Source organism: Anabas testudineus, chromosome 5, assembly GCF_900324465.2.
Source record: "Anabas testudineus chromosome 5, fAnaTes1.2, whole genome shotgun sequence".
In the NCBI taxonomy this organism is placed as follows: domain Eukaryota; kingdom Metazoa; phylum Chordata; class Actinopteri; order Anabantiformes; family Anabantidae; genus Anabas; species Anabas testudineus.
This window is the reverse complement of record NC_046614.1, coordinates 20,176,738-20,204,080: the sequence shown is the minus strand read 5'-3', so window position 1 is coordinate 20,204,080 and position 27,343 is coordinate 20,176,738. Positions and strand designations below refer to the sequence as shown.

The 27,343-nt window shown below is 39.8% G+C and overlaps 1 protein-coding gene across 7 annotated transcripts in view; it reads right to left on the bottom strand.

Moving 5' to 3' along the window:
* si:dkey-166d12.2 (rap1 GTPase-activating protein 1) overlaps positions 1 to 27,343 on the bottom strand; it is a 48,186-nt gene that overhangs the window by 8,623 nt on the left and 12,220 nt on the right. For 3 of the 7 annotated variants that reach the window (XM_026350031.1, XM_026350024.1, XM_026350028.1), the window contains exons 3-15: positions 16,941 to 17,034; positions 10,243 to 10,278; positions 8,893 to 8,940; positions 7,044 to 7,082; positions 6,754 to 6,939; positions 6,233 to 6,336; positions 3,911 to 3,989; positions 3,775 to 3,828; positions 3,599 to 3,682; positions 3,406 to 3,506; positions 2,982 to 3,111; positions 316 to 471; positions 53 to 124 (exon numbers count right to left, since the gene is read on the bottom strand). In XM_026350031.1, coding sequence (XP_026205816.1) covers positions 53 to 124; positions 316 to 471; positions 2,982 to 3,111; positions 3,406 to 3,506; positions 3,599 to 3,682; positions 3,775 to 3,828; positions 3,911 to 3,989; positions 6,233 to 6,336; positions 6,754 to 6,939; positions 7,044 to 7,082; positions 8,893 to 8,940; positions 10,243 to 10,278; positions 16,941 to 17,034 — 1,183 coding nt within the window. Of the gene's footprint in view, positions 1 to 52; positions 125 to 315; positions 472 to 2,981; positions 3,112 to 3,405; positions 3,507 to 3,598; positions 3,683 to 3,774; positions 3,829 to 3,910; positions 3,990 to 6,232; positions 6,337 to 6,753; positions 6,940 to 7,043; positions 7,083 to 8,892; positions 8,941 to 10,242; positions 10,279 to 11,889; positions 16,920 to 16,940; positions 17,035 to 27,343 lie in introns of those variants that run through there. The other 4 variants (XM_026350027.1, XM_026350025.1, XM_026350029.1 and 1 more) reach the window with 4 other exon arrangements.

Sequence of the window (27,343 nt, the reverse complement as noted above, 5' to 3'; positions counted from 1 at the left end):
GACGTCTGCATCTCGAGGGGAACTGAGGTTTTGAATGTGTTCGACTGCTGACCTTTTTGAAGATGGCAGGGTCAGGGAGAGCAGGGCCGAAGAAAGGTACATCATCCCTTGCTGTCACAGACACCTGGAAGAAAAGGCAGGTAAGCAGAGCCTATGAAACCTGTCTGTAGGACACAATGTAATACATTATACATGTACCACTTTTAAAAAGGCATACAGAAGAATCAAAATGGCTGAATAATTAATGAATGGAGTGTTATAAGTCACTGTCAGTCAGAGCGTCTTGATACACTACTCTCTGTTCTCAGAACCAACCTTGTAGGTCACATTGTCTGTACACGCATTCTCCACCTGCACCACCACATATGCATGCAGGAAGTTAGACTGGATCATGTCTGGTACAAAGGGCGTGTTCTCCTCCTGGAAAACGATGGCTACGATGTCGTTGCCTATGTGCCTCTTCCTCTGCAGCTGCAGGACATAGATAAACAAAACTAACAACAGCGGAAACATCTCAAATAAGCAGTTAGAGAAGGCCATCAGACAATCACTTGCAGGACTCGCACTGAACGACTGACTGGAAGAAAACGAGTCAGGGCACTAAAGCAGGCGTCACTTTCAGCTATAACTCTGAGGTACATGACAACCTAGTTTTACCAAACTGTCAGCAAATGTTGTCTTTAAGAAACTGAAAAAAGATTGAAATCCAAAACCTCTAAGATAATTAAATGGATGGTGATGCATTGCTTGTACTTACTGGTATCTCAAAGGTCCATTTACTGTAGCTAAGACTAGGGTATAATAATTTAGGTCCAATCTTTCAAAGGCTGTAGATGGTGTGTGATTAATGAGTCTGAATATGACTGGAGGTACTGCAAAGTCAAACAAAAATGATTTCATATTTATGCAGATGGGAGTCTGTCAGCGACCCAAATCATTGCTGCATTTTTCTTGATGCCAAAAAGCTTAAGGGTGCCAAAAGGACACTTATGCACTTGGAGGAAAGAACAACTGTGCCCAGGCACTATATTTTTTATCCAAGCAATATCTTTCAAACAACTTGGTGTTGCCAAACAATAGGCATGCCTTCTTTCTCTGCTAGGATATAGAGTTGTGTTGTCACCTCTCACCTCACAGTTTGTTAGAACTTTTGAAAAATACAAAATAAGTGTTATTATAACTCTGCAGTAATTTTTCAGTTTGAGTCTGGATAAAAACTGCTCCACTACTAAAATAACATAAAATACCACTAATAAAATGCTAATCAATATTAGAATGTAGAAAAATTATTTCTTTCCACTGTGGAAGTAGAACTACTGGATTTGAAAAACAGATGAACTAAGTATACTCAGTGTAAAATATTCTCAGTGCAGAAGGTCTTTGCAAATATAGATGCAGCTCTAAAATAAATAAAAAAAGACACTTCTCTCCAGCAGCATGTGTTGACTATCTTTCATCACTCATCACACTATTTAACACACCACATTACAACCTTTTAACAGTGCCATGTCACACCTGTTGGGTGGTGCTCCCATAAAACATTACGAGAGTTGACTACTGTATGTGCTTAGTCTTAACAGAGCAAATTACTGTGGGATTTAAAGATTATCCTTTTGAGTTAGCAATGGAATTACTTTACAGCCTCTGTCTGTAAAAAGCCAGTTTATTTGCTCACATGAGATCAACCATTTGTTTCAGGCAATGGCAAGTTTTCATTATTTGCTGGAGTCGGATCAGCAACAAATATGCTACTCATGTAAGTGCCAAAGCAAATGGAAAATGCTTATTTTGTATTGTTCATAGAGAAAGTGTTTGACACCGCATTATCCAATATGTGCAAATGTCTGAGAATTTAATTTTATAGAATTTAATCTGACATCAGAAAAGCTCCTCATCATTTTGGTAATAGTTAATTATCTGACAACAGAGTTTCACTGCAAAATAACACAGAAAACTGAGATCTGCTTTACAATTTGAAACATGAGCAGCAAGTCAACATGACACTGCTGTATATGTGTGACACATTTTAAAATTAAATTCTGGTTACATATTAATCATATTTCTCAGATGGTGAAACAGCATACATATGGCTGCAGAGAAGACCCGGCTACTTCTGCGTCATCCCTGAGCTTATTAGTTGACCGCTTTAATCTTACTCACACAGGCCTGGACTCACGTAGCTGAATAACATTCATTGGCCATTCACTGTGTAGATGAAATGCCAGACCAGAGTATCACTATGGACAGCTGGACACTTTAACTAGCTCTACATATGAGTGAGACACCTGACATCTGTTACTGCTGAATACGTCACAATCAGTTCGATCTGACTACATAAACACTGTTCTTTCTGCTTCCTGAAAGAGTTAAAAAGTTATGATGGGTGCACCTTGCCTCATGAATCATTCAATGTGGATGTTGTTTATGTCCTCTTATTCTCTTTATGCTTTGTCAATATGGACCATCTGTGCAGGGCTACTGTTCAAACTGCACTCTGAACCAGTGAAGAACAGTTGAGGACTAATGCAGCTTACTGCAACTGAAGATGAAAGTGTTCAGGCACAAACCAACAGAGAAGAAGATTCAGTGAAAGAAGACAACGCTGCAATACTAGGAAAGAAAAAGTGAGCAACCAAAGATGACGGCTCTAGCTACATATTTACTGGTCCAGCATAAGAGTGGTATCATTCCGACTCGCTGCAAGGAAGTAAATAAATGCATTTCCAAAAATAATCTATTACCTTAAACAGCACTTTTAGCTTTTACACCTCTGAACTAGGACAATTACAGACTCAGATGATTCGTTTTGCTCCATCAACATTAACTTAAAAGATCTTAAAATAACCCTCCTCACCCATATGTCTCTACAGTCAGACACATAGTCTTTTCATATCAATTAGTGAAGCAATTGAAATTCAATTGGAAACTTGCCCAAAAAGATGAATTAGTTACACTGGTGATTAAAGACGATGTTGCTATACCTGCTGTGAGTCTCCCTCTGTGTAAGGCAGCTTGGTGGACACATGGAACATAATCTCCTTATTATAAAAACTTGTGTAGACGGATTCTGTGCCTGTCTGCCCATGTGTGACATCCAGTCCACCCCGAAACCTGGAGAAGAAAACGAGAAGGATTGAGGGAAGAGTTAAGGAAAGAGAGAAGCAATAGAGGAAGTAAGAAAAGCTGAAAAGAAAAGGCAAGGAGAGGGTTGAGGTGAATAGCTGAAACAGGACAGAAGTGATGTTAGGACTGGACCATAGGTTGATGCTGTTAAATAGTGCCAAGGGCACTTCTTCTGCCTACTCGCTCACTGAGCGGCCTGCTTCTGACAAACATTAGGTACAGTGTAATATTGAGTTTAAATCTGTTGCTGAGAAAACAACAAAATCTTTAAAGCATCCAAACCCTTTAAAATCATGAAGCTCAATCTTTTGGCCCAGAAACTCCAAGAACTCGACAAAGGAAGGACTTTCGTCCATGTTCCCAAACAGCTCCTCCTCTGACGTCTGTGAGGAGAAAGTAATGAATATTTTCAGGAAGTGGGAACACATGACTTCCAAGACAAAGTTCAGCAGTGCTAGCTCCAAGGTGAACTCACCTGGCCAAACTTCTGATAAATAACTCCAAACTTAAAGTTGTTGCTGATCACGTGCTCATCAAAAGTGACAATGAGCCTTGATGCCTGAGGACAAGAGAACAGGAAAAGTCAGGTTCAAGCTGGTACGAGGAGTAAAAAAGATATTTCACAAAGTTACAATGAGGACCGGTGCCTACCTTTGGGTAGAGGACGGGATAAAACCTATCCACGTTTACATCTTCACAAACAAGCTAAAAGTGAAAAGGTAAGTTCAGCAATTTTTTCTGAATACAGTGTTTTGATGATATATTCAGCATGGTAAAGGCTGCCTACCTTGGCCATCTGAACCACGTTGGGGAACTCGGTAAGGCAGGAAATGGGAATCACATCATGGTAGGTTTTTAGTTTTGTGCTGCAAGGCAAAACAGCTTGAAAGTCAAAGTTCTATTTCTAACCCAAAGCAATCCTCCTGATTCAATGGTCTCTTTCTTTGATGCTTAGCATTCATGCAAGAGAATCGTAAATTCAAAGGAGACCTTTCCTATATACATAGGAACTGCTGCGTGGAAATGGAAATATAATTGAATTAATGTGTTTGAGACAAGACTGGCTAGGAGAGGTTTGAATAGACACATTTTATAGAGGGTCACAGGTTTATCCAAGGTAGCTCACTTTCAGTGAGGCTCTAGAAGGGATATTTCAATATTTTAGAAAAAAAATTCTTATTCACCTTCTTAATAAGAATTACAATAGATAAGAAAATTACCACCACCCTGCAGATATGAAGCTGCAGGCAGTGGCCTGTTGAACTAGCTGAAAGTGACAAAATCCACTTTCTACCACCTCTATCTGCAGTAACAACAACAAGAGTCGTAAATGCTTTGATGAAAACTACAAATAAATGAGAAATAATAAATAGAGCAGAACATATCATTAACTAATTACTTTGTATTAGCTGGTGGGATTAAGCTCCATTCAGTGAAGCTAAAAGCATGATAATTTAGTGTAGGCTAACGTTAGCAGCTCTGTCCTGGGTTTGGGTAGTTTGGGTAGGGTACACTCCAGCCACCAAGATTATATTTGCCAAACACAGTAGTTACTTGTGCTAAAACCTAAAAGTGATTACATATTGTTTGTACCAATAATGTAAAAGACTATACTTTCCTGTAACAACTTTTTTTTATTATGAAAGAGTTAAGTGTAGATGCTGATTTTCTGATCCTGGACGTTGAGCTTTAGACTCATTCATTGTGTATATTCAAGACCCTGTTTACAATATTGTAACTGTGAAACAAGTCAGCTGCAACAAATTAAACATTAAATGTAGACTATTTGAAATTAATTAGCCAGATTCAAATTTCAACAATCATTTTTAAAGAATATATACAGATATATTTATACTGTATATATATTATTATTAACAGTAAATTAAAAGATTATGACTTTTCATATAGGTCTCTTGCAGCTTTAAATATGGACTGTGACTCAACATGTGGGACTCCACCAGCTGAGATCACACAAAGATTGACTCAGATGACTGGGGAACTGTGGGCGGTCCCTACCCTGTGGAAAACATCACCATGTGAAAAATGTCGTGGGCCGAGGGACTATTATGTTGCTCTCTCTCTCTCTCTCTCTCTTGCTCTCTGAAACTCCTTAATCAAAGTGGGAATGCAGCTATTAAAATCTGGAGTGGAGAGTTTCAGGTGCTAAAATTAATTCACAGGTTATATGCTGCATTACGTCCGGCCTCTCTGTCCCTTGTCTGTCTTTAGCACAATTTAAAGAAGTGAGTGACCGTGGGTGGGAGGCTTGTCCAACACAGATGAATAGTGCACTGATTGTGGAGTACTTTGTGGCGCAGTAAGTCAACATTTAAGTGTTTTGACACTTTTATTTTTACTCACTTATTATTACACAACACAATACTAATGGATAATCGCAGTGCACCACAGTACTTTCTAGGGCATTATAATGTTAAGTAAGTTAAAGTAAGACGTATTCATGAAGGTGGAAAAGTCCATCGAGGGTTTGATCAGACGGATGTCCACCAAGTGAGAGAGTCAAAAACACAATTTACAAACTATAAATGTTAACTGAACTGTAGTCATATTGTGCAAGAACCCTAAATACACTTATAAAGTTGCAACCCTTTAACAAAAGTGGGTTGGGAACTGCTAGAGTGTGTAAATTAGGCAGCAGGGTGTTCTCTGCGAGGAGTGGCAAACCTTCCTGCAGCCCTGCCTACTGTCAGCAATAAAGCAAGAAAATAGATTTCTAAATTCATCACTGAAGCAACCTGTAAGAACTTCCTCTGTGTCATTTTTAGGAAACATAACTGGATTCTTGAGCAATAAATATGTCCAGAAGAGATGAGTAATGTGTAAAAATACTCTACTGAATTGTTTTGTTTGGGAGACTTAGTAAATGCCAAAATCCCCCTGCAATACAAGGATATTTGAAGTGAGAGTTGTTGCAGGTTCAATGTGAGAAAGGGGAAACAGATAAACAAGAAAAGTAAAGACGGGATAAAGGCAAAGAAAACTGAAGGCATGGTAGAGAGTGTTGTGATCGAGAATGAACAAGACATAGAAAAAGAATATGCACTAATGGAAGAAAAAACAGGTCAGAGATAACAATAATAGGAAACTGTACCGAAGCATCAAGCGCAGATGCTCTTGATCCCCAATGACATCGTACTTCATGGAAAAGACCAAATGGCCCAGGGCAGCATCCATCGTGTAATAATTAAAGTGTTCCTGAGGGCAGATAAGCAGAAGAGAGTTTAATGTAAGGAAGAATACTCCTGCAGCAAGTGACAGAGGGTGACACAATAATTAAAAAAATGTGACAATAAATTAGAAATAGCATGGGGTAAAAGAAGTAACAGTATTCTTATTAAGGAATGTGGTTGAAATGCCCTCGAGGAAAGAGTGTGAAACAACGAACAATGTGAGCTGCCAACTTTTACAAATCTTATTTTAAATACAATGAAATAGTGTTTTCAAATAGGCAATAATCTTCACAATTTACTGTGTTTTCTTCACACTATGTGGTGGTTTTCATATTCCAAGAGAAGAGTAACAACTCATTTTGTCCTTCTGTCTGTTTGTATATTGTAAAATGCTATAAAATGCTTCAAGATTCTGATATTTCAAGATCAGTCCAGAAATCACCTTGCCCATAAACTGCTTCCTGTAAATCTTAGCTGTGCTGTTTGTCTCTAGTTTGATGTGATTGGTTGGACATGGCGGTTGATCTGTCTCTGGTGGGTCTTTAGGCTCGTGATTGGTCCCCTCGATCCAGTAGCCACCAAACTGAGGAAGCAGAATGAGTGGAAATGGGCTTCTGCGACCCAGAACCTGGATAGTAACTAATAGTTAGTGTTTGTAATACTTTCACTTTAATATTCTTGACATCTATAAAATATACAGGGCGTAGTGTGAGTTATTGGCGCTGTAAGTACCTCATGGATGCTGGGGTAGGGGATGTAGTCCTCTTCTGTCTGCAGGGAGGGAAGGCAATGAGAGTCAAGCTGACAAACAACCACTTCTAGTCATACTTTCAGTTTTGTTTCTTTGGGGAAAATAAGCATTTACAAGGTGGAAAATTGCAATTATTATGTTGTTCCGTTCAAATATTTTTAGCCTGCAATTACAACAGAGGTCACATTAGCAGCCTTTCTGACAAATGACTTATATTTCTGGCTGGTGAATAGTGTACACAGCTGTCTTATGATCATCTGTCATGACACGAAACAGGGAACAACAGTACAGTTTTGTTGGGGCAGTCGTCTACGGTTTCGGTTCCTCCTGGCTACTTGTGCTTGGACAAAACCCTGTAGTAGCTCTAATATGTACTGTCTGGCAGCTGTCCAAACACAGTTACCCCAAGGGGATGTAAGAATTATGTCATTATTATCAAGATTATAACCTTTACTTTTGAATAAGAAAGCTAAGAAAGCTGTGAGAGAAGCTTAGTGTGTGTAACATATTGGGAGCTAATGCACATAGTATTATTTAGTTGTATTAGGATTCTGAGGCAATAATCTGAGATGTTTGTTGCACTCCAGGAACCATTTTGTGATGCCTTCCTGCACATTACTTTTTGTTGATCCTACTTTTCCCCAAATTCAGAGCCATTTTCTCCATTGCCTTAAACTGCCTTTCAACAGCCCCAGCGGAATATTCCTGGACTTGCTCCATTAGAAATTATTGGCTTTATGTAGCAGGAGTGACAACAAGAGCAAGAGAGCAAGTTCCTTTGTGTATAAGTGACACTCAGGACTAAGTGAAACTCAGAGTCTCTTACATAAATCCACAAATGTACTGTATGTGCCAAATTGTGTGGCAATAAATCCATAGTTATCAACACATTTAACTTAAAACCAATAACGTCAATGTCATGCTGGTAGTAAAGGAAAAGTCAGGGGATCACCAAAGTCAGTAGGTTAAATTGTTTGGAGACCATAGGTGTCTGTATAAAATGGAACAACAATTCATTCAATTGTTGTAGAGACTTCTTTTAGTTAGGGCAAGTAGTGAAATGACTGGCCATCTACAAAACTGACATCACGTGTAGTGTATGTTGGGTTATGGCACACTATGCCTCTGTCCAAAAACCTATTTATGGGCTTTTTGACTTAATTAAATGAACTCTTGATGGGTTTCATGCTAAGCTAAGCCCATTAGCACTAATTACAAGACATTACAATAACATTTTAGACATTGCTGTCATGTTGTGGCAGCAGAACGAGGAGGTGTGAATGAACTTGCCTGTCCAGCACAGACCATGCAATGCCTTTGGAATGAACTGTAATAGCAGCCGGGAGACACATTTCTCATTTCTCACCATCAGCGCTCAACCTCACAAATGCACTTGTGGCTGATTGGAAACAAATCCCTAAAGCTCATTTTAAATATATCATGGGAAGCCTTCCTCGAGAGTGAAGGCTTTTGTTTAAAAAATCCCACACAGGCGTATATCACAGAAATGTGGTAATGTAACCTTTACCTGACTGATATCAGTCAAACACAATAACTGCTTTAACATTCTACTTTCTAATGATTACTATATTCTGTGTTACTTTTCTGACTTGAGCTCAGACTTCCTGCTGAAATGATCTCCCAGTGGTCAATGCCAAGTGCATTAGCCCGTACAGGTAATAGCACAGGAGAGGATTTTTCCTACTCCCAGCCGAGTTCCCAACTCACTCTCTAAGCATCCTAAAGCCTGTCTGACAGCCGATAACGAAAGGCTTATAACTCTGCCATTTCCAGACTATCTATGAGGAGATAGGAGAATTTGCAACTCACTTTGAGAGGTGGTGGGGGGGGGCATCTTTGCTCATCCATTCTGCAACCCTGCGGAGAGCAAGAGGCAATAATGATACGGTAACAGAGCAGAGAATTTTAGACTGACTAGCTCCATGACGTCTTGTTCAACATGAAAGAGCAAGATAATTATTTTTTATAGTAATTCATATTTACATAACACAAGTGCAATTACGACACAGGCCATAGAAACAGGAAATAAAAAGGAATGATATCTGCAGAAGATCTATAGAGCATTGAATTAGATAAGCAGAGGGTCGTGAGAAGGAAGGTGTCTCTGCCAAACCAAACTGCAGATATTATTAACCACAACTCCACTTAGAGGGCACAATGTGCCAAAATAGGACTTTCCATCTACTCTATCTCTAATTCTTATTCTGCTGACTCATAACTACTGACAGCTCCTAAAGCACAGAGAGAGATTGGTAACAAAGATTTTCTGATCAGTGGCCTCTCTGTGTGTGATACCCTGCAGCAAGATTTTGAACATATCAAATCTGATGCATATTTTTAGGTCTTAGGAAGATTAATAAAAGGGAAACTGGAAATGCTTTCGTGAAATTCATTCGTTTGAACATTGCTCTCCTGATTTTCCAGCCCCTCCTTCTACAGATGCCTGCAAGTTCGACGTGCTGCTTTTGTGCTTGAAAACCAAAAATAACATAAGTAAGGTTTGGGTCTTAAAAAAAACACTTTTGTCGAGAGTAGTTTTAGACATTATGTTTAAAATGAATGCATCTGTGAAACATATTTACCTTTTTACACCTGCATGTCTTGATTCCAGCACTACAACTTTGAATACATGTTGTTTTCAAAGCCTAAACAATGTGTTATGCTTCTTTCTATTCTATGTCTCCACCAATTATATAATCAAAGAGGATATTCTGATCAAATATATGCTTCAAGGCCAAATGCATAAAAGTAAACTTAATATAAATTTAAAAGCACTTATATATTACATACTGAAAACACAAAACATTTTAAACATCTGATGATGCAGAAAAAACTACTCAGCTGTGAATAGAAAACAAAAACATCTGAGTTTAGCACATTTAGAAGCACGAGATTTCTAATGCTGTTCTGAGGCCATCTCTACTGCATTTACCAAAAAACACATTACCAGCAAAAAGAGGGCTATATGGGCAGGAACAGGGCTGTGATCAGGTCGAAAAGCAGAAATAGCAGATAAACATGAGTCATGAAATAGAAGTTATTGGAAGATTTTCGTCCAAAGTCAGTGAAGTTCTGAGGTTAGTGTCCGATTAAAGACATATAGGAAGAATGAATACGTTCAAACAGAAGAGGACAGAGCCAGGAGACCACTTTCTGTACCTGCATCCTCTCGATCATGGCAAACAGGTCCGAGGTCTGAGGAAGAGCCAAAAAGGGACATGGGCTTGATAGTTTGTAGAGCACTGTTAATATGCTTCCCCTGTGGTCTTCACTTGTCATTCATCTCTGTTGACTGGGAAAGCTGGATGTGCAGTCTCAACACAGTCTCACGATGGAATCTCTGACATCCCCTAATTCCATATTTCACAATGACAGCACTCCCTAATATACCTCCCACCCCACATGACACCAATCTCACTGAGGCTCTGTTCAACACCAGGAGAATCGCTCCTCCACGCTTGAAGACAAAAAACACAGTAAACAACTAACTCTTAGGGGAAAATGAGCCTCAAAGCTCCATAGTGCCGCTCTCTGTTGCTACAGCCACCAGCTCATCTGGCTACATGCAACAGCTAAATTGGAGTGAGACCCGCTTAACCTATCACGTAACAGGCAGATACAGAGTATACAAGGCAGGGAATAAAATAAACTTACACTGGATTTGATGTCAAATGCGGTTTTATTTTGATGCTTTGTAATCAGCATGTGTCCAGGTGGTGCACTGATACGAGTGCTGCTCATTAGACAAAGAGGCATCAATCCAGCTACTGGATTTACCATAATCACACCTTGACTGAGCTGCTACAGAACATAATGCAGTGTTTTGTCCAATTAGGAAAGGTACTAGGACAGGTTAAAGAAGAAGAAAACACCCCCAGGCATGAATGTCTAATCTGCAGAGGCCATGTCATGGATTTTAAGCAGCTCCAACCTGAGATGAAGGAGGAGATGATCACAGGAGCCCTGACGGCAGTGCTCGTTGTGGGGTGAGCCCTCTGTTCACCATGTAACACAAGTAGACTGAAGTGCCAAGCTTATGTTTCCACATGACAGATTAAATTTACTGAGGGGCACTGAGGTGCTTGCTAAACACACAGACACACACACATGCACACAAAACCAAAGGACAGCACAGATGTGCATGCATATAAACATTCTCAAACGTGCATGTAGTAAAATATACTTGTAAATCTAAATGTGCACAGATCATCACCCATGAAACCACACTTGCTCAAACACACCTGAACCTGACCCAGTAATGCCAAAGGGATATCCTCAGTCTATTGTTGCATGTGAAAATAAACAATGCCATATGATATTCAGGGAGATACTGCTCTCCTGACTGCAAAACAAACATCAGTAAACATTGTCCTGTGCTGACCAGATTATCAGTGAACCACACAGACTCCACAGTAACCACATTGGGGCTCAATCTCGCCAGAGAAAGAAGGACTTTGTAGGACTATGTAGGTATGTAGGTGCTGTTTTAGTGCAGCAAAACAGCACCCATATCTAGTTATAAAGTCTCTATTAATGAAAACAGCATCATAGTTTAGCATTTTATCAACAGGCTAAAAAAGTACAGCAGGTACTTTTTCCCCAGTCACAGTTGATTCTATTAGTACAAGAATAAAAACAGATCTTGGAATAGTAAAGCATTTATTTATCTATACAAAAATCCATTGTCTATTGTTCAACAACATCATGCATATATATTTCTGTCTGTAATCCTCCTTAAGAAGTAAACAAGCAGCAAAAACTACATTTGGAAGAAACTCTCACTTTCAGCAAATGAAAAATACTCACATCACTGAAGCATCGTCTCTTGAGAAAAGGCTTACTGGGAGGACTGTTGAGCAGTCCGTCCAACAAGCCATTCTTAACAGTCATCATTTTACAAGTACGAGTGCAGGCAAGCTGAGAAGAGCAAGCGTGCTGATGCCACTGTCAGCCACAAGGTAAGATTGACAATGACACTTGACGTCGCCCAGGCGATTATCTAGGAGAGAAAACTTGAAAGCTGAAAGCTGTCCTTCAGAATCTATGCATTTATACAGCGTGTGAGTTAAAGCATGTGCTGAAATAGGGGAATATGATCACCTTTCCTTCCTCTTTTCATGCTTCTAACCCTCCCATAAACACATACAGCTGTTCTGTAGAAAATCGGAAGATAGGAGGAACACTGGTTCTCCCCTCCCAACTATCATGTCTTTTTAATGCAAGCACACACACACACACACACACACACACACATGCATGTAGACACAAGAAAAACTGCACAGTTCTCTTTTTCAGTATCTCATAATATGAGAGTATTCACTTCCCCTTTTTCTTTTATCTTATATTTCTCAAGCCACCTCAGACTCACTTCTCCTCAGCCACATACACAGAGACAGACTCTTAAAAAAAAGGTTAGTGTAGGCATTTCTTTTGCTTCTGACAAATCTGGCAATTTCCATAAATTTTACAGTTGATATTTTTATGAGTTTTCCAGTGTTGATAAGAATAGTGCTCTTATTGATTGAAAGTGCTGAGTATGAACTCTTTGTCACCATTAGTTTCTATATGTCTACAGCCACTTGGGCGGATTTCAACCCCTTTCTCGCTGAGATAACAATAACGATGTCATGTAGTCATCATAAATTAATGACAAAAGTTAATAAATCTTGGGACTGACATGCGAATTCATCAATCTTTTTTTCACTGCATCATGTCCTTGGCAAGAAAACAACAATGTAAAAGCTCCAAGTCTTATCTCTTCCGCCAGGGGATATACTGCGAGACAGGCAAGCAGCCCAGTTCCCTGCATGTGCAGATGCCACAGCCTGATGGTCGACATAGGCAACCTCAGCACCTCTGAAGTAGTCTGTGCATAGTTCAGCACAGGTATGACATAAAAGCACAAGAGATAGAGGAGGGAAGACGAGATAAAAAGATGAGGAAGGCTCTGTGGGATGAAAGGGGAACTGTCATTCTGTGAAAGCAGAGTCTTTTCTGTGCAGCTCTCTCATCAGCCACACTTCCAACATCAGATATCAACAAGCACTGACCTACTTCTAAAAAACACTACTGAAAGCTTTCAAAAGGAGAGATTCTATCCATGTATGTTAGGCGTGTTTCATTTTGTGACTGCAGATAAACACTAACTGTCTGCATTGATTTCCCTTGAGGAAAATCAATGTGAAGCACACACAAGGATGAGAGCTTAAAGGTCTGAAAAGATTGTGCACAAAATATGGACTTAAATCAACAGTCAGAGGAAACTTTGCGAAGCTTTACACTGCACCAGGACGGCACTGTTGTTGAAACACTGTCTCACTCTGAGGATCCATTTCATTACTTGCCACGTGTTTACTCAGGTTTAAACTGGCTTTAGCTGAGTGCCAAACTGGGATTTGAGAACATTTACATAAGTAGACTGAATACTAATTGCAAACTTGCCTGATGATCATGTATAATTGTTACATGGTGGTGAAATGTCAGTGAGGTTTGATCAAGGGTACTGACTACAAAGCTAGCTGGGTTGGTGTGCACAATGTTTCAGCTCAAGCTGTTGGGAAAGCCAACCTGCTGTTGTTCAATCCTGCCTGGTTTTAGTGGCATTTGGTGGCAGTATGTGGCATCATCTGATGGAACAATATGTACTAAAGAAGCCCAAGACAACAAACAAATACTGCAACAGTATTTGTAAGTTTGACTAAAAAGTGTTTGCACTGGACCTTCTGACTTTGCTGAGTGTTTAAAGCTGCTCACATTCAGTTTCTTGGCCTCTGAGACAATTAGGAGCCTCTGGACTCAACACACAATCGCTGTTTAAATGCAGAAGGGGTTCAGGGTGTGTGTATGTGTGTGTGAAAGAGAGAGACTATATAGAGAGAGTGTGCATGAGTGAGAGTGCGAGTTACTGACTGATCAGCGACCAGCTGATCAACTGACTGAGATGGTTGAGTGAGTCAAAACCCAGTTTATGAGTGAATATATTTGAAGGACATTAGTTTCCATGAATCTCTCAGTCCAGATGTTTTTCTTCAGCCTGCAAGCTGAGAGGTATAGCTCTCAGCTTGCAGGCTGACTTCATTAAATCCTCACATACCGAACCTCATTTAAATTTCAACTCACCAATGATTTGCATCCAAAGCAATATCCCCCACGCAACTCACTCCCCATCCTTCCATTTATGCTCTCAGGTTAGCCGCATCCTCTAAGGCAATACAATAAAATGGAAAACTAAACTTCAAAGAGAGACAATCAATGGGCACAGAAGCTTATCTTTTCAGGTAGAGAAAATGCATCAGTGTCCATCCATCAAGTCTAGCTGCAGCGACTAGTCTGACCTTGCTGTGGCCACTGGGCCTGGGGAACACAAACATACATGCGAGTTCACACAGATGGCCCCCTCCACCCCATCAACGCAGCAGATGAACTGGCTGATTGCCACAGAGGTTAAGGTCTACAGAACTGCCGCTGAGTTTTCTGTATGCTGCAGCATGTGTCCTTCTTCCTTCACTCCAGCAAAAAGCCATGAACAGTTTGGATGAAGAGACACTGGATCTCTCCTGAGAACACACTAAGAACACTATTTGCATTTTGATTGAACATCTATTGGGAATTGTATCGGTGATGCGTTATCATTACTAAGTGCGTTATCAAGGACTTAGAGAGAAAAAAAAACTTGGACTATCAGCATAAAGCTGATAAATCTATTAGTATCTCTGTAATACTGCTGAACCTGACTTGAGGTGAGCAGAGTAAGAAAAACTATTAGTAAGTGCATGTACTATTGTTCACATTAGAGCCAGTTTAATGACTCAAAACTGATGCAGCGGAATCAGACATATGTCGGATGTCAGAGAAAACTGTGAGTTTTAAGAAATTCCTGTTGAAATTGAATGATTTACTTGAAATGATTACAAACTAAACTATGTACCGATGCTTATTCATGGGTGAATATCTGCATATTGTAGTTAGACGTGTAGAGACAACAGTGTACAAACTTTTAGACCATCAGCTCTGATCCCATTATTATAACACACCATGTCTGACTTCCAGGAGTGCCAATTAAACCTTTATAGTTCCAAAGTACAACGATTTAGCACACATATCTATGTGCAACAGTTACACTGCAACGTACAGACCAACATTATATCAGTGTATCATTATGCATCTAATACAAAGGCCCTTTCAGCACCTTTCACTTAATCAAATTCAGTATAATGAAATTCATCTGAGATATTCTTTGCTTTTTTCTAATCCTACATTCACTGCGTGAATTTGTGTTTAGACCTTATGTCAGCTCTGTTCTCTTTAGGAACAATGCTAGACTACTTAAAGAGCTTTTAACTTCAACCAGAGGCAGTTTCTGCAGCAGTGAAACAATGCTTGTGTTGCTATCTCATTTAAGCTCTTGGCTTTAACAGCCCTTTTGTGTGCAGCCTATACACATGATGTATGTGCTGCAGAAATATTAAGGGCCTGTCACTACATATGCACACACTGCATTTACTGACTTCTTCTGTATACATTACAATAACAATATATATTCTAACTATTCTAATTAGCTCTATATAACCATACTTATTATTAATCCCCTGCAAATTGCAATTCCAGTGCATGTGTGTCATAAATAACATCAATGTGGCTCTGATGGTATAAAAGAGTAACAACTGCTGCACATCTATTTTTGTCACACAAGCCTGTAACAGAGGGCACAGACTCTTCTGTCAAGCACCACATCAGCCTGCCAACTATGCTAGCGGGGGTGGGGGCACCTCTCACCTGGGTCTAAAGGACATCATGAAGGATATGAAACTAACGAGGAATCAACATACAACGATGCCATGAAGGCAGGGATGAGCTGCTAAGTCTATTTCAATTCCAATAGCAACTCAATAGCCAGTGAATACTGAAGTAAGCCACCATCAATGCCAAGCACTGACCTGATTGTTCTCAAGGATTAGGCTGGCTATATTGCCATAAAGAAAACTGTATCAACAAGGTGTTTGTCCCTTAAATCGATCCACAAGACCTTTATTTGCTGTAGTTTCATTCTTCAAAACCATTCTGGGGTTCAACTTTTAACTACAGATTAAAACAAAGCACACAGAGAAAGTCTAATTTACGTAGCTGGACTTTTATGAGGAACATCTATGTACTGTGCACAGTATCCGCTGATTAAGGACTTTTGCACTTTTCACATCAACCAATCAGATTTTGCAACAACCCCATTGCTACCACAGACGGTCTCAGTCCTTGAAATTGTCCCTTTTGCTGTTGTTGCTGTCACTATCAGCTGTCGTTTCAGTGTCAGATCAATGTGACTCAGTCTACTTCACTGATCTCCAGCTTCATCTGAACTGCCTGTCCAGTTGGTCCTTCCTATAAGCTCATCAAGAGTTAATTATTGCCCCAGCTATATATTCAGTTAATAACAGATAATTCTATTAGGATCAAGTCATTGTTGGCATTGGTCTTTTTCAGAACACTGTTATGCTGACAACCCTATCATAGCCCTACAGACACCTCTTTCATAGCAAACATATCACGACAGACAGATAAGGTAGGTAAATATTAGCTGAATTAAGCACAGCCAAGTATAATCTCTGAGACTTAGAAGCGAGTGAAATCCATGTGATGCAACATTATTAATAATGATTATGCTTTTTGCTTCACTTGCTTTGTTTTGCCTGAATATTTACAAAAGGGTCTATAGTGAATATTTCAACATCTGTCATTGATGTTAGGAATGTTTTAATTCTCAGTTTGCAAATGATCAAATCAGACTTTTAGAGCTGCCTCAGTTTCATATTTATCAACAAAAACCTGAACAGAGAGCAGAGAACCATCAGGTCTTTTGTTACCTTTGAAAATGATGTAAGAGGAAACGGAAGGTGAGAGTGCGCTTGTGAGGGCTCTACTTCATCAGAGACACGAGGAATCCTTCCATCTTGTTTCCTGTGAGTCAGAGAGGACGGAGGGGTGGGGAGACGGAAAGAGAGATAGAGAGAAGTTATGGCTGGCCTTGGGTTTCTCATTTAAGCAATAAGAGCACAGGAAAATGTAACGCAATCGACCCAGCCCATTGAACAGGATTATTCAAGACTTACTTCATTGAGAACAGAGCTACTGTTACGACACTGGCCTGAGAGTATTTCTTTATTCTTGCCTACATTTTTTTTTGCCCTTACAACAGTTAGGTTGAAGGCAATCAGATGAGTGTGATTAGACGCAAGAATGAGAAATTGAAGCGATCGGCAGAAGTGCACAGAAGCTGAGGGAAGTGTAGAAACGAGACCAAAGCAAAGACGGATACAAAGCCGGAGAAAACAATACCCTCAGCTTTCATCTCTTAACCTACTGCCCTCGCCTCTTCTCTCTGTTCTATTCTCTGTGTGTTTTGGAGTAAATTACTAGTCTCACCAGGATTCTGATCACAGCATATTACTTCACACTTTGTCTCACACAACAGTCAGTTGCGAGAACTGGCAGCCCGTCTGTGCATGCATCCTGTTCACAAACCTGTAGCAGCAGAGGGCATCTCTAAACACTGCTTTGGAGCACAAGCAACACAGAACAATAGGGCAATGTGATTTCTTGGTGAGAATGCAGTGAGAATTGGTGGAAACTTGCACACCCACACTCACATATTTCCTCCATTCTGCCATCTTGGCACACATCACAGTGGTGTAAAGGTGGAGAGGTTGAAATAAGATTATTTACAGCAACACAGGCTATTATTAGATGTTATAGCTCTCCCGATCTGAAAACGCCTGGCACATAACGGCTCTGAAGAATCTATAGGTTTGAGTAAATAGAGCTGCACTGTAGTGACAACAGGCAGCTGACCTGGAGTTGGGGTTAGGAAATCTATTTGTAACATAGCAGGAACACTGATCCATGTTGCCTCAGATCTCTGCTGAAACCAGAGAAATGACTGAATGAGGTTGTCAGTTTTTTTCCCACAGCATTATCAGCTTCTCAGAACTGACATTTTTCTGCAGCATGAACTTTGTTACATCTTTCAAATAATGGAGCCAGAACCTAATGAAAATATTATGTCAAATGCTGCTTCCAGTCAAGAATTGAAATCTGCTCACAAAGAAATGGCGTACAGAGCTTGTTCAGTCAGAACTCTGTCCATAGGCTGTGGTGACGCCTTGTTTAACTATACAGCCTATATAGTATATGTGATTTTCTAAACACACAGGTTTTCTTGGTTATTATTCTGTATTATAGTATATTTGCAGTGTTGTTTGTGTGTGTTTTTTTGTGCATGTGTGTGTATGTTTACACCACACTGCATTGATTTACAAGGCAGATAACAGAGACGTTTCAGTAATGGGGGAAATGTTTGACTCAGGAAAGATCTCACGTTGGCATATTGTGACGATCAAAGGGAGTACACGTTATCAAATACCACCATCCTGACACATGACGCGATGATACGGCTTGATGTGAATTTAGCAAAAAGGAATATCCAGAAATTCATCCTCGACGACAATCTGAAGGTACTGGTATAGCAGATATATGGTATTTATGGCATGCAAAGGACGTGAAGAGCAAGTATGAACTGCATAGATTAGGATAATGGGTTATTACTTAGGCTATTGTAAAATATTGTATGTAGCTAGTCTATGACTAATTTCAAAAGGTGCAGTTCTTTCATTGTTATAGAGGAGGTCAAACTGTTCTTAATGAATGTTGAGAGAATCCCTGTATGAATCTTTTTTCATATTATTACTATAATTTTTTACTAATTTATAAATTAAAAAGCCTTAAGGAGGCAGGTTCACTGTGTCACTTCAGCACACACCGGAGGCACATCAAACACCATCTCTCCAGACAACTTAAGCAATGACCATTAGGCTGCCTATTTCCAAGCTGCCCACGCATGATCCCAGGTCAAAGTTTTATTCTTCAGTCATTTCTGTTTACCCCTCACCAATCTTGTGAATGCAGTGTGCCAAGAAAGAAACAGAGGAAAGCAAAGATGTGTATCAGTGTCATTTCTTTTCTTTCTTTGTGGGGTGAAATACGTCAATCTTGCCATTATTAATAAAACATCCCAGATTATTTGTTTATAAGGGTGGAGTGTGCAATTTGTGGTAGGCCGTAGCCTGTTGCTCTGTGATGCACACACTGTGCAAAGCTCCTCTTTTGAGGTTGATTTCTTGTTACAGCTGCAGTTGTGTGAACGTGTCACCTAGCAACATTACCTTTTCTCTGAATCATTGTAAGAAAAACATCCCAAAATCTTCAATACAGGATGAAAAAAAAATGTAGAAAATTATAGGTACTATTATCACACTCGTGAGTCATCTTGAAGGAAAACACAGTTTTCAGGAGACTGACTAGAGTTCCAGTATCCAAAGTACATTTTGTCTTTTGCTTAAAAAAACATATACACCCATTATACTGACGAATGAGAGTCAAGTATCATCTGTAAAGATAGTGATTACAAGAACATTTTAATATATATTTCTAACCTCTATGCATACATGGAATCAAAAATACACATAAATATTAGACTGAGTTGTATATTATTTAAATTAGCAACTTTAGGGAATAAACTAACTGTAGCATGAGAGCTGAAATTAACACAGCCAGGGTGTCACATATTGACACATTCACACCTCTGGACACTATGGTGCATGGCTCTTCTAAAGAACTATTCAAACAAAGTTGTATCTTGTAGACAACCTCATTTTCAACACTGTGACTCACAATAGCTTATAGCAAAGTTTTTGCATGCAGCTCTAAAGTAAGTACTTAACAGTACTAAAGATGATTAATATCCATGAGCAAAATGACAAAATAACTGTCTTTGGCTTTCAGGCCCTTTGTCTGATCGATTATAATGCTTGTCAAGATAGAATCATATATCTACATGTTAATTTCTGGCAGCAGAAAGTTTCTAAAATGGACACAAAGCATTCTGAGACTAAATCCACCAATTAATCCTGTGTCTTGCCAGCAGCTGTCTCCACAGACTGCTGGGTCATGAGCCCTGATAAGAATTCCAGCTTTCTGTAGTCTAATCATGGATCAGGCTATGCAGCACCTGCAAATACAAATGAGCCATGCAACAGTCAATTCTTCGCAAACTGAATTTAAAACATAAATTTGAGTAGGACAGGTTTTTACTCGTATGTGTGGGTGAGTGGAGAGGATCACACACAGTGAGATACAGCAAAACCGTAACATGTTCATAGGAAGCATATGAACTATACTACCTGCAGCTTCCTTTAGTAATAACAAATAAATGACTACTAATAAATGTGATGATTCATGCTTGGTCATTATCAATGTATGATACAGGCCACTTAAAAAGGATTTTCATTTTACAATAGTTATATTGATAAAGTTGCCGTTTAGGTAATCAGTCATTATCAGCTGTGGTTGCCGTACAAGTCTAAGCAGAGTAGACAGAAGCCTCTCCACATGTCTATACAGAAGAAACAAGTACCAGGATGACGATATAATATAAAACAAAACAACTAAGATAGTGAAAAACAAAAATAAATACTGTGCAATGAAAGAATCTTGAGGTTAATCTATATGGTCATCTCAGAAGCTCATCAGCAAAACTCTGTAATGGTTCTTCTAGTAAATACTCCTGACCTCAGGCTAAATGTGGGTTGAACATAACTACTGCATGTGCGCCAACTCAACAGATGCATTGGTTTCTTTGGCAAACAAAAGACAGCCACAGGCATCGCAAGGAGAGTCAGATATTATCAGATCGAGTGCTACTGACTACTGAGTACCCTCGTCTGTTAATGGTAACTTTTCTATTAAACTTTATAGGCTTTGGCACATTAGTCTCCCTCCATGTGAAGACCATGGGGCATCCTGCTTTAATAATCAGTAAAGCCATCCATTGCTTTAAAACTATTGCCTAAATGAGCAATGATTCGTCCTATTCTGTCCCATGCAATGACAGTGAGGCAGATTGCTCAGTGATTCCATAATTATAGATCTGACAACATATAATCGACAACTGCACAATATGCACGGTGTGGTCATTTAATTAATACAGGGCTTCATATTTCAAATACATTTTCTAATAAAAACAACACTGACACAAGAAAACATCAGCTGTCTATCACTTTGTTAATCGACAGTCAGCAACAACACTTTAATATCAAGGTTAATCTCAAGACTTTGGAGAAATCTGCTGTAATCTGTCAGCATAATTGCAGATGGCTGCTCAAAACACTGTGTTGACAAGCAGAAATGATTGTCCCTAGGACACTTCCAGAAACAGCTTTTAGTGCATTTTTTTTCTGTTACACCAGCTTCACTGTGTGCAAATCTGTAAATATGTTTCATTAAGGCAGGGTTGTCTTTATCATCATCGCTCCTCTTTTAATGTCACCAATGACTAACTCCAGTTAGTACAGTAAAACTGAAGTAGAGACTGTTTTCTGCTTCATTATTGTTCGTGTTATTCGTCTTTGAAGCAGCTCCAGGTTTTGCCTTTCAGGGTAATAAAGATTAAACTCTTCTAAGATTCATACTGAACAAAAATAATTTCGATCATATTTCTGATTTAAGAGTAATGTCTTGCTTGGCTGCAGCTTTTCCCTTCCAGCACCACACAGACATGCACACACATCTACTGGAAGAAAACACACACACACAGACACACACAGACTCTGAGACAGACAAGTACACATAAACCCCTAAGCTTTGCAGGTCCACTTAGTAGAGAGCAACTAATCTAATCAAGTACAGCAGCTAATGCACAATGAAAGCAGAATCATTTACTCGAGATGCCAGTGAGCCACTTCCTGGGTGCACAAGAGAAAAAGCGATAGGGAGACAGAGATACGGAGAGAAAGTTCGGAGTGAAGGATGAGGAGATCAGGGCAGATCAGCCTGAACTGGGCACCAAACTAAACAACAAGCACAATCTTCTCTATCTGCTTCTATTGACAGTGTTTATCTCCCTCATTACTGTATCTTGTATTTACTCATTTCTCACTGTATCTATCTATCTATCACGGCGTGCACTCCAGCGTCTCTAACCATGCTTACCTGTCTGTAGTACCGCTTCACTTTCAGGTCAGTGTCTTCTCCTCAATAACTTGGTGCGTATCACCCTCTCCGTGTGCCTGACTCAGTTTCTCTAACCTCCAACACCTGCTGTCGGAGATCAGCCTCTCTCCTGTCAGATGATGCTCAGAACAGCCCTCCCTCTTTCCTCTCTTTCCGTACAACACTCCCAGCTTTCCTCTCTCCCCCCCTCCTTCTCACATACATGCGCGCATCCTACTGTCTGTTTTTATTTCCATGCTAGCCAACATGCTCTCTTCTTTTTAGCTCCTGTCTTCTTGCTCCTCATGGCTCCCTTTTGTTCTCTTTCCATCTCCTCCTCCCCTCAGTTCTCTGATCTGTCTGTGACAGAGAGCTGCCCATTCAAGCTGTGGGTGTTGCTTTGCTTAGCATTTGCCTCAGTGAGTCTGCTTCCTAATAACAGATTCTGCTCATTCAATAGGACAAAATGCTGAAGCCGGATGTAGGTTTGAAAGCAAAGTTTTCAAAAAAAAGAGACATTACCTCATCTGAGAGGTGACATCAGATTTCTCTGTCGTATTATCTGCCTCCGTCTGGCAGCTCGTCCCAGCATCATAAAACACCTCCTGCAGAAATTAGCCCAACCATGCCATTGTCTATTTGACACATTAGTGGCAGGCAGTTAGCTGAAAAGCTCTCAAATGCTGCAGGTTTTATAGCACACTCATACATAATGGGGAAAATCACTTGCTCAGCCCACAGAGGAATAAACACAGGTCAGTGTTGTCCAATGTATTATTGAGTAATCACATTTTCCTATCTGGTGGGAGGCTAAATCTCTACGCGTAAGACAGTGGAAGACATTGCTACGTATTACTTGCGCATACACAACAAAGTAGACATGCATAAAAGGCATTTACTGGATTTCAATAGCTATTCAGATCCACCTCTCTGCCCCCAGCAGATCCAAAGCCTGTTTGTCATTTTATTATTCAATATATGTCCAGTGTGGTGTGTGAATGCACACAGTTGAGCATACTCATATCCATAACAGGAGTTGTTTTCAGATTAAAATGATGATTCAGAATGTGTCACATACTGTAAATGTCTTCGCTGTGACTCAGCTTTGTAACACTCATTTCGTTTTCATACAAGCAGATCCCCGCACAGGAGAAAACTAAACCTAAAAAAAGATCTATATACGTTAAATAATCCATCATCCTACTTTAGTTCACACACCGGAAAACTAAACCGCATGCCCACCTTTTCTCCTTCTCTGAAGCATCACCTCTGACGACAGATTTAGCTGATAGCTGAGGCTGCTGATGTGGTTCTACCAGGAGAACCTAGCTGAAGAAGATGTAATGGAAGTAGTATGAATCAATAAGTCAGGTTGCAAGCCCTGAAACAAACCCATAAGGGAATGAGAGTGGAGCCTTTCGGTGACCTGTTAGCTGGTCCACGCCCTCATGTGAGTATAATGTTACAGAGCTTCAGAGCTTAAGCACACAGTCACAATGGAAGGAGTGCACAAAGCCTTCTTTTTATTTACTACTCACGAGGTTAGACAGAAAAACCTTCACTGTGGTTTTCCAGCACAGGTCCCAGGTAAGCCACACTACCACCTAAATGGGGCAGGCGGTATTAAGACAGGGAGAACAGGAACGCATAGGAAATGCAAGTAAAGTGTGAACAACATAAATCTGCCTATTTCAAGCCTCTTGATGAAGATGGATCATTACTTACACTCAACAGAACCAATGGGAGTCAAACCAGGTCATTGGGAGGTTGACTAAACAAATTATCAATATTTTTTTAAACTAAGTACATGGAGAGTTAATAGTTGTCAATTTAATCAGACTTTTGCAATTACAAGCGCAATTGTATGTAGGTCATGCTGAGAATCTCATGCTGAGACTCTTCTTCTCTGGCTTTTATTCCATCTCTCATTTCATTAGTTTCATCCCTTTCTCCGTCTCTTACCGTGAGTGTCTGCTTCCCACTCTGTTCACAGTCCTCTCCTGAGGCAGCCTGACTAAATTTAACATTTACACAGCACCGAGCTGCAGAGAATGCTTCTCAAAACAGCATTGGTAACACTTTAATTTGTCCTTGAGTTGCCAATGAAGCACATGAGGACAACAAGGAAGAGAAATTCTCCCCCTCCAAAAAGGCATAGGAGAACCTTCTCATCTCCACTCCTGTTAGTTTAATTAAAGCTTAACTCTAATGACATCTTGGGTATAGCTACATTTTTTATGAAAATCCTCCCAATAAACTCAGTACAGTATTTACTATGTACCAGTACATAGAAAAAAACATGTAAAGAACTATTTTTTTGACTTTGCAAATATTTTCAGACTAAGAAGAAGCTCTAAATGCAAACATAACTTTTGTTTAATTGCCACATGCAGCCTTAGGCTGCAGGACTTCAGACTTCATTCCCCTCACAGCTTGAAAGGTGGAAAAGGAAGCAGTTCCTCAACACAATAATGTTGTGCTGCCCGTACTCCTGGAACCCCGTTGGCTCTTATTTTGTGGGTGGCCCCCTCTATTGATTTTGGCAGCGATAAAACTGGACTCAAACTGAATGTGAAACCACAGGATCAGAAGCTTAGGTAGCATATGGAAGACAGGCTACAGTTCACCAAAACCACTGCTTGATTTCCTGCTTCCATGCTCAATTGTTTGCATTTGATATGATTTATGTGGATCCACTAAATCTAAGTACACTAAATTTGAATGTTTACATTTTCAATAAACAAAACTGAATTAAAAAGATAAAGGAAAAATCAATCAGCATGAGTCCTATTACTATTTTCTTCTTTTCAACTTGACAGCAGCAACAATTGGTTTGTTTATATCCATCCTTTTATATTTTATCTAGCTTATCATATTCAATTAAAGTGGCCCAAGACAGCATCCACTAGGCAGCATGCACAATTGTGCTTGTGCATCTAAACAAAGACATCACATTCACAGCTATGAGGACAGGAAAGTCTAAACGGCCTGTTGGCAATTGTTTCTTTAAAAAGCACTTCTTGAAGCAGGGTATAATTAAATGGTGCTCAAATTAATCAGAAATAATAGTCTGCTATTACTGTTGATATAATTCAAGAGCTATAAAAAAGGATTGGGGCAGCATGCAGGTAAGATTGTTTTCTTTAGGGTCAGAGTTACTTCTAAATACATAAAAACTTAGCATAACACAAGGTTTTCAAAAGCAAGATTCTGTGGCACTCCCTCATCCAAAATTGATTGAATGGCGAGAGGATTGACCCTAACCCCACTCTGTGGTGTTTCTGAGTGTCCTAGTGACTAATTGGGCGATTAGAGTTATTATGTGGACATGCGGGGCTGTCAGCAGCTGCTCCAGGTGGGCACAGTGGCTGCTGAGTGAAGAGCACAAAAAAGAGAAAAACAGTAAACAACACAGCTAAACTCAAGCAGAGACCCAAGACGAGAATGATAAGATACTGAGATACTAATTAAAATACTGTATATACCCTATATAATAACTGAAATGTTGGTATTTCTAATGTGATTATGGTTATGTCGGCATACGACGTGCATATGTAGCTTGATTTTTAAAAGCTGTTTCATTTACAGGCTACATACAGTGAGGTGCGTTCATGGTTCGGTGAGGACGACGCTTAAGGATTGTATATACGTCATTGTGTAACAAGGAATGAGCTGATAGTTCCCTTTATGAAGGTTCATTAATAGCACAGAGCAAACCACATATGCCTGAGCATAACCATTGTAAGAGTGCACTGTAAGAGTGACGCATCGTTTCCTCCATCACATTCTCCTTTGTTCTCTGTCATTCCACTCCGTGAAGTATGTACAGTCTCTAATTGAAGTGTCTCCTGAACTAAGATGTAGTAGAGCCTGATTACATGGAGTCAGTCTCCTGATTATGTTAAATGGCTACAACTGCAAGCAACATTACCCCTTCAATAAGTCAGAGCCTTTCAATTAATTAGTTGAATGTCTTTGCTATGTTGGGAGGCTAATGAAGCACAACAGGGAGGGATGTACAGGGCGCATATTTGAGTAATGCTGTAATTGGTGTTTTTAATAATATGTAGGTTAATGGAGAGTGGGTACCTTTAGTGTGCAGTATGAAGAAATACATTTAAAACTGAGAATTAGTATGACAAGAGGGTGAATAGTAGTTCAAAAAGATCCGAACATGCATGTTTCTTTTTTTTAAATCTACCACAGCAGCTACAATCCAGCAAGTATTTAACTGAACAGGTGCACTGAGTAACAGGCGAAGCACATCTGCTAAAATAACCTCCATCATCACCACACTGCACTTTGACTGTGCCCTCTGCACAACCTGCATAAGTAGACCACGTTGCAACTGCATTGGGTCATACTGTTTTCCGCTGTGAACTCACTGAGAACTGGACACACCCGTCTGGGTCGCAGCAGGGGTCTCTTCACTGCCTGGTTTTGATGAAGCCGAAATAGCACACAGTCAGTCCACCGACAGCACCAAAAAAAAAATTGAAAGAATGAAAGAAAAAAGCCAGAGCCACAGTGCTTTTAGCCCACAATAAAACGACTCAGCTGCTCTGTCTCAGTGAAACACTTTCAGAGACACAACCTGGGTTTAATGAGTGCTACCATGAGCACTTCAAATGACACAGAGAAGGTTCTGAGAAGTGTCTCCGTTACAGACAAATCAAGCTTAAGTGATATGGTGTTAAAGGTTTAATGGGTTGAAAAACAAAAAAAGAAAGTATGTAAAATATCTATGTGTGTTTAAATATGAGATACTGGTCAGCCACAGACCAGCAGCTGCTCAACAAAATCTAAATGTGAGGCAATGCCTTTTATTTTTTTGTGTTTGTGCTATTAGAAGCCTATCTGAGGCTTGTTGACAGATTTCTTGCTTCTCTAAAGTCTCATCAGCACTGACTGACAAGATAGCAAAATGTAATTGTAAATGAAGGAAAACTGTGTTTTTATTTTTCAATTCAGGACTGAATTGTGAAAGCAATTTGATATACTGTGTACGATGATGGATTGGACACATAAATTTTGATGTGGCAAAAGCAACAGCGAGTAATAAAGCAGTAGGGAGTGCAGGAAGACAGAGTGTGGCGTCAAGCAGACTGAAAGGATCTGCGCAGTGAAACAGATATTACAGTCATGTGACACTCCAGTCTACAGGTGCTGCCAGGACACATCTTAGCAAGAAGGAGCCAAAGGCCTTACAGTTTTCAATAACTTC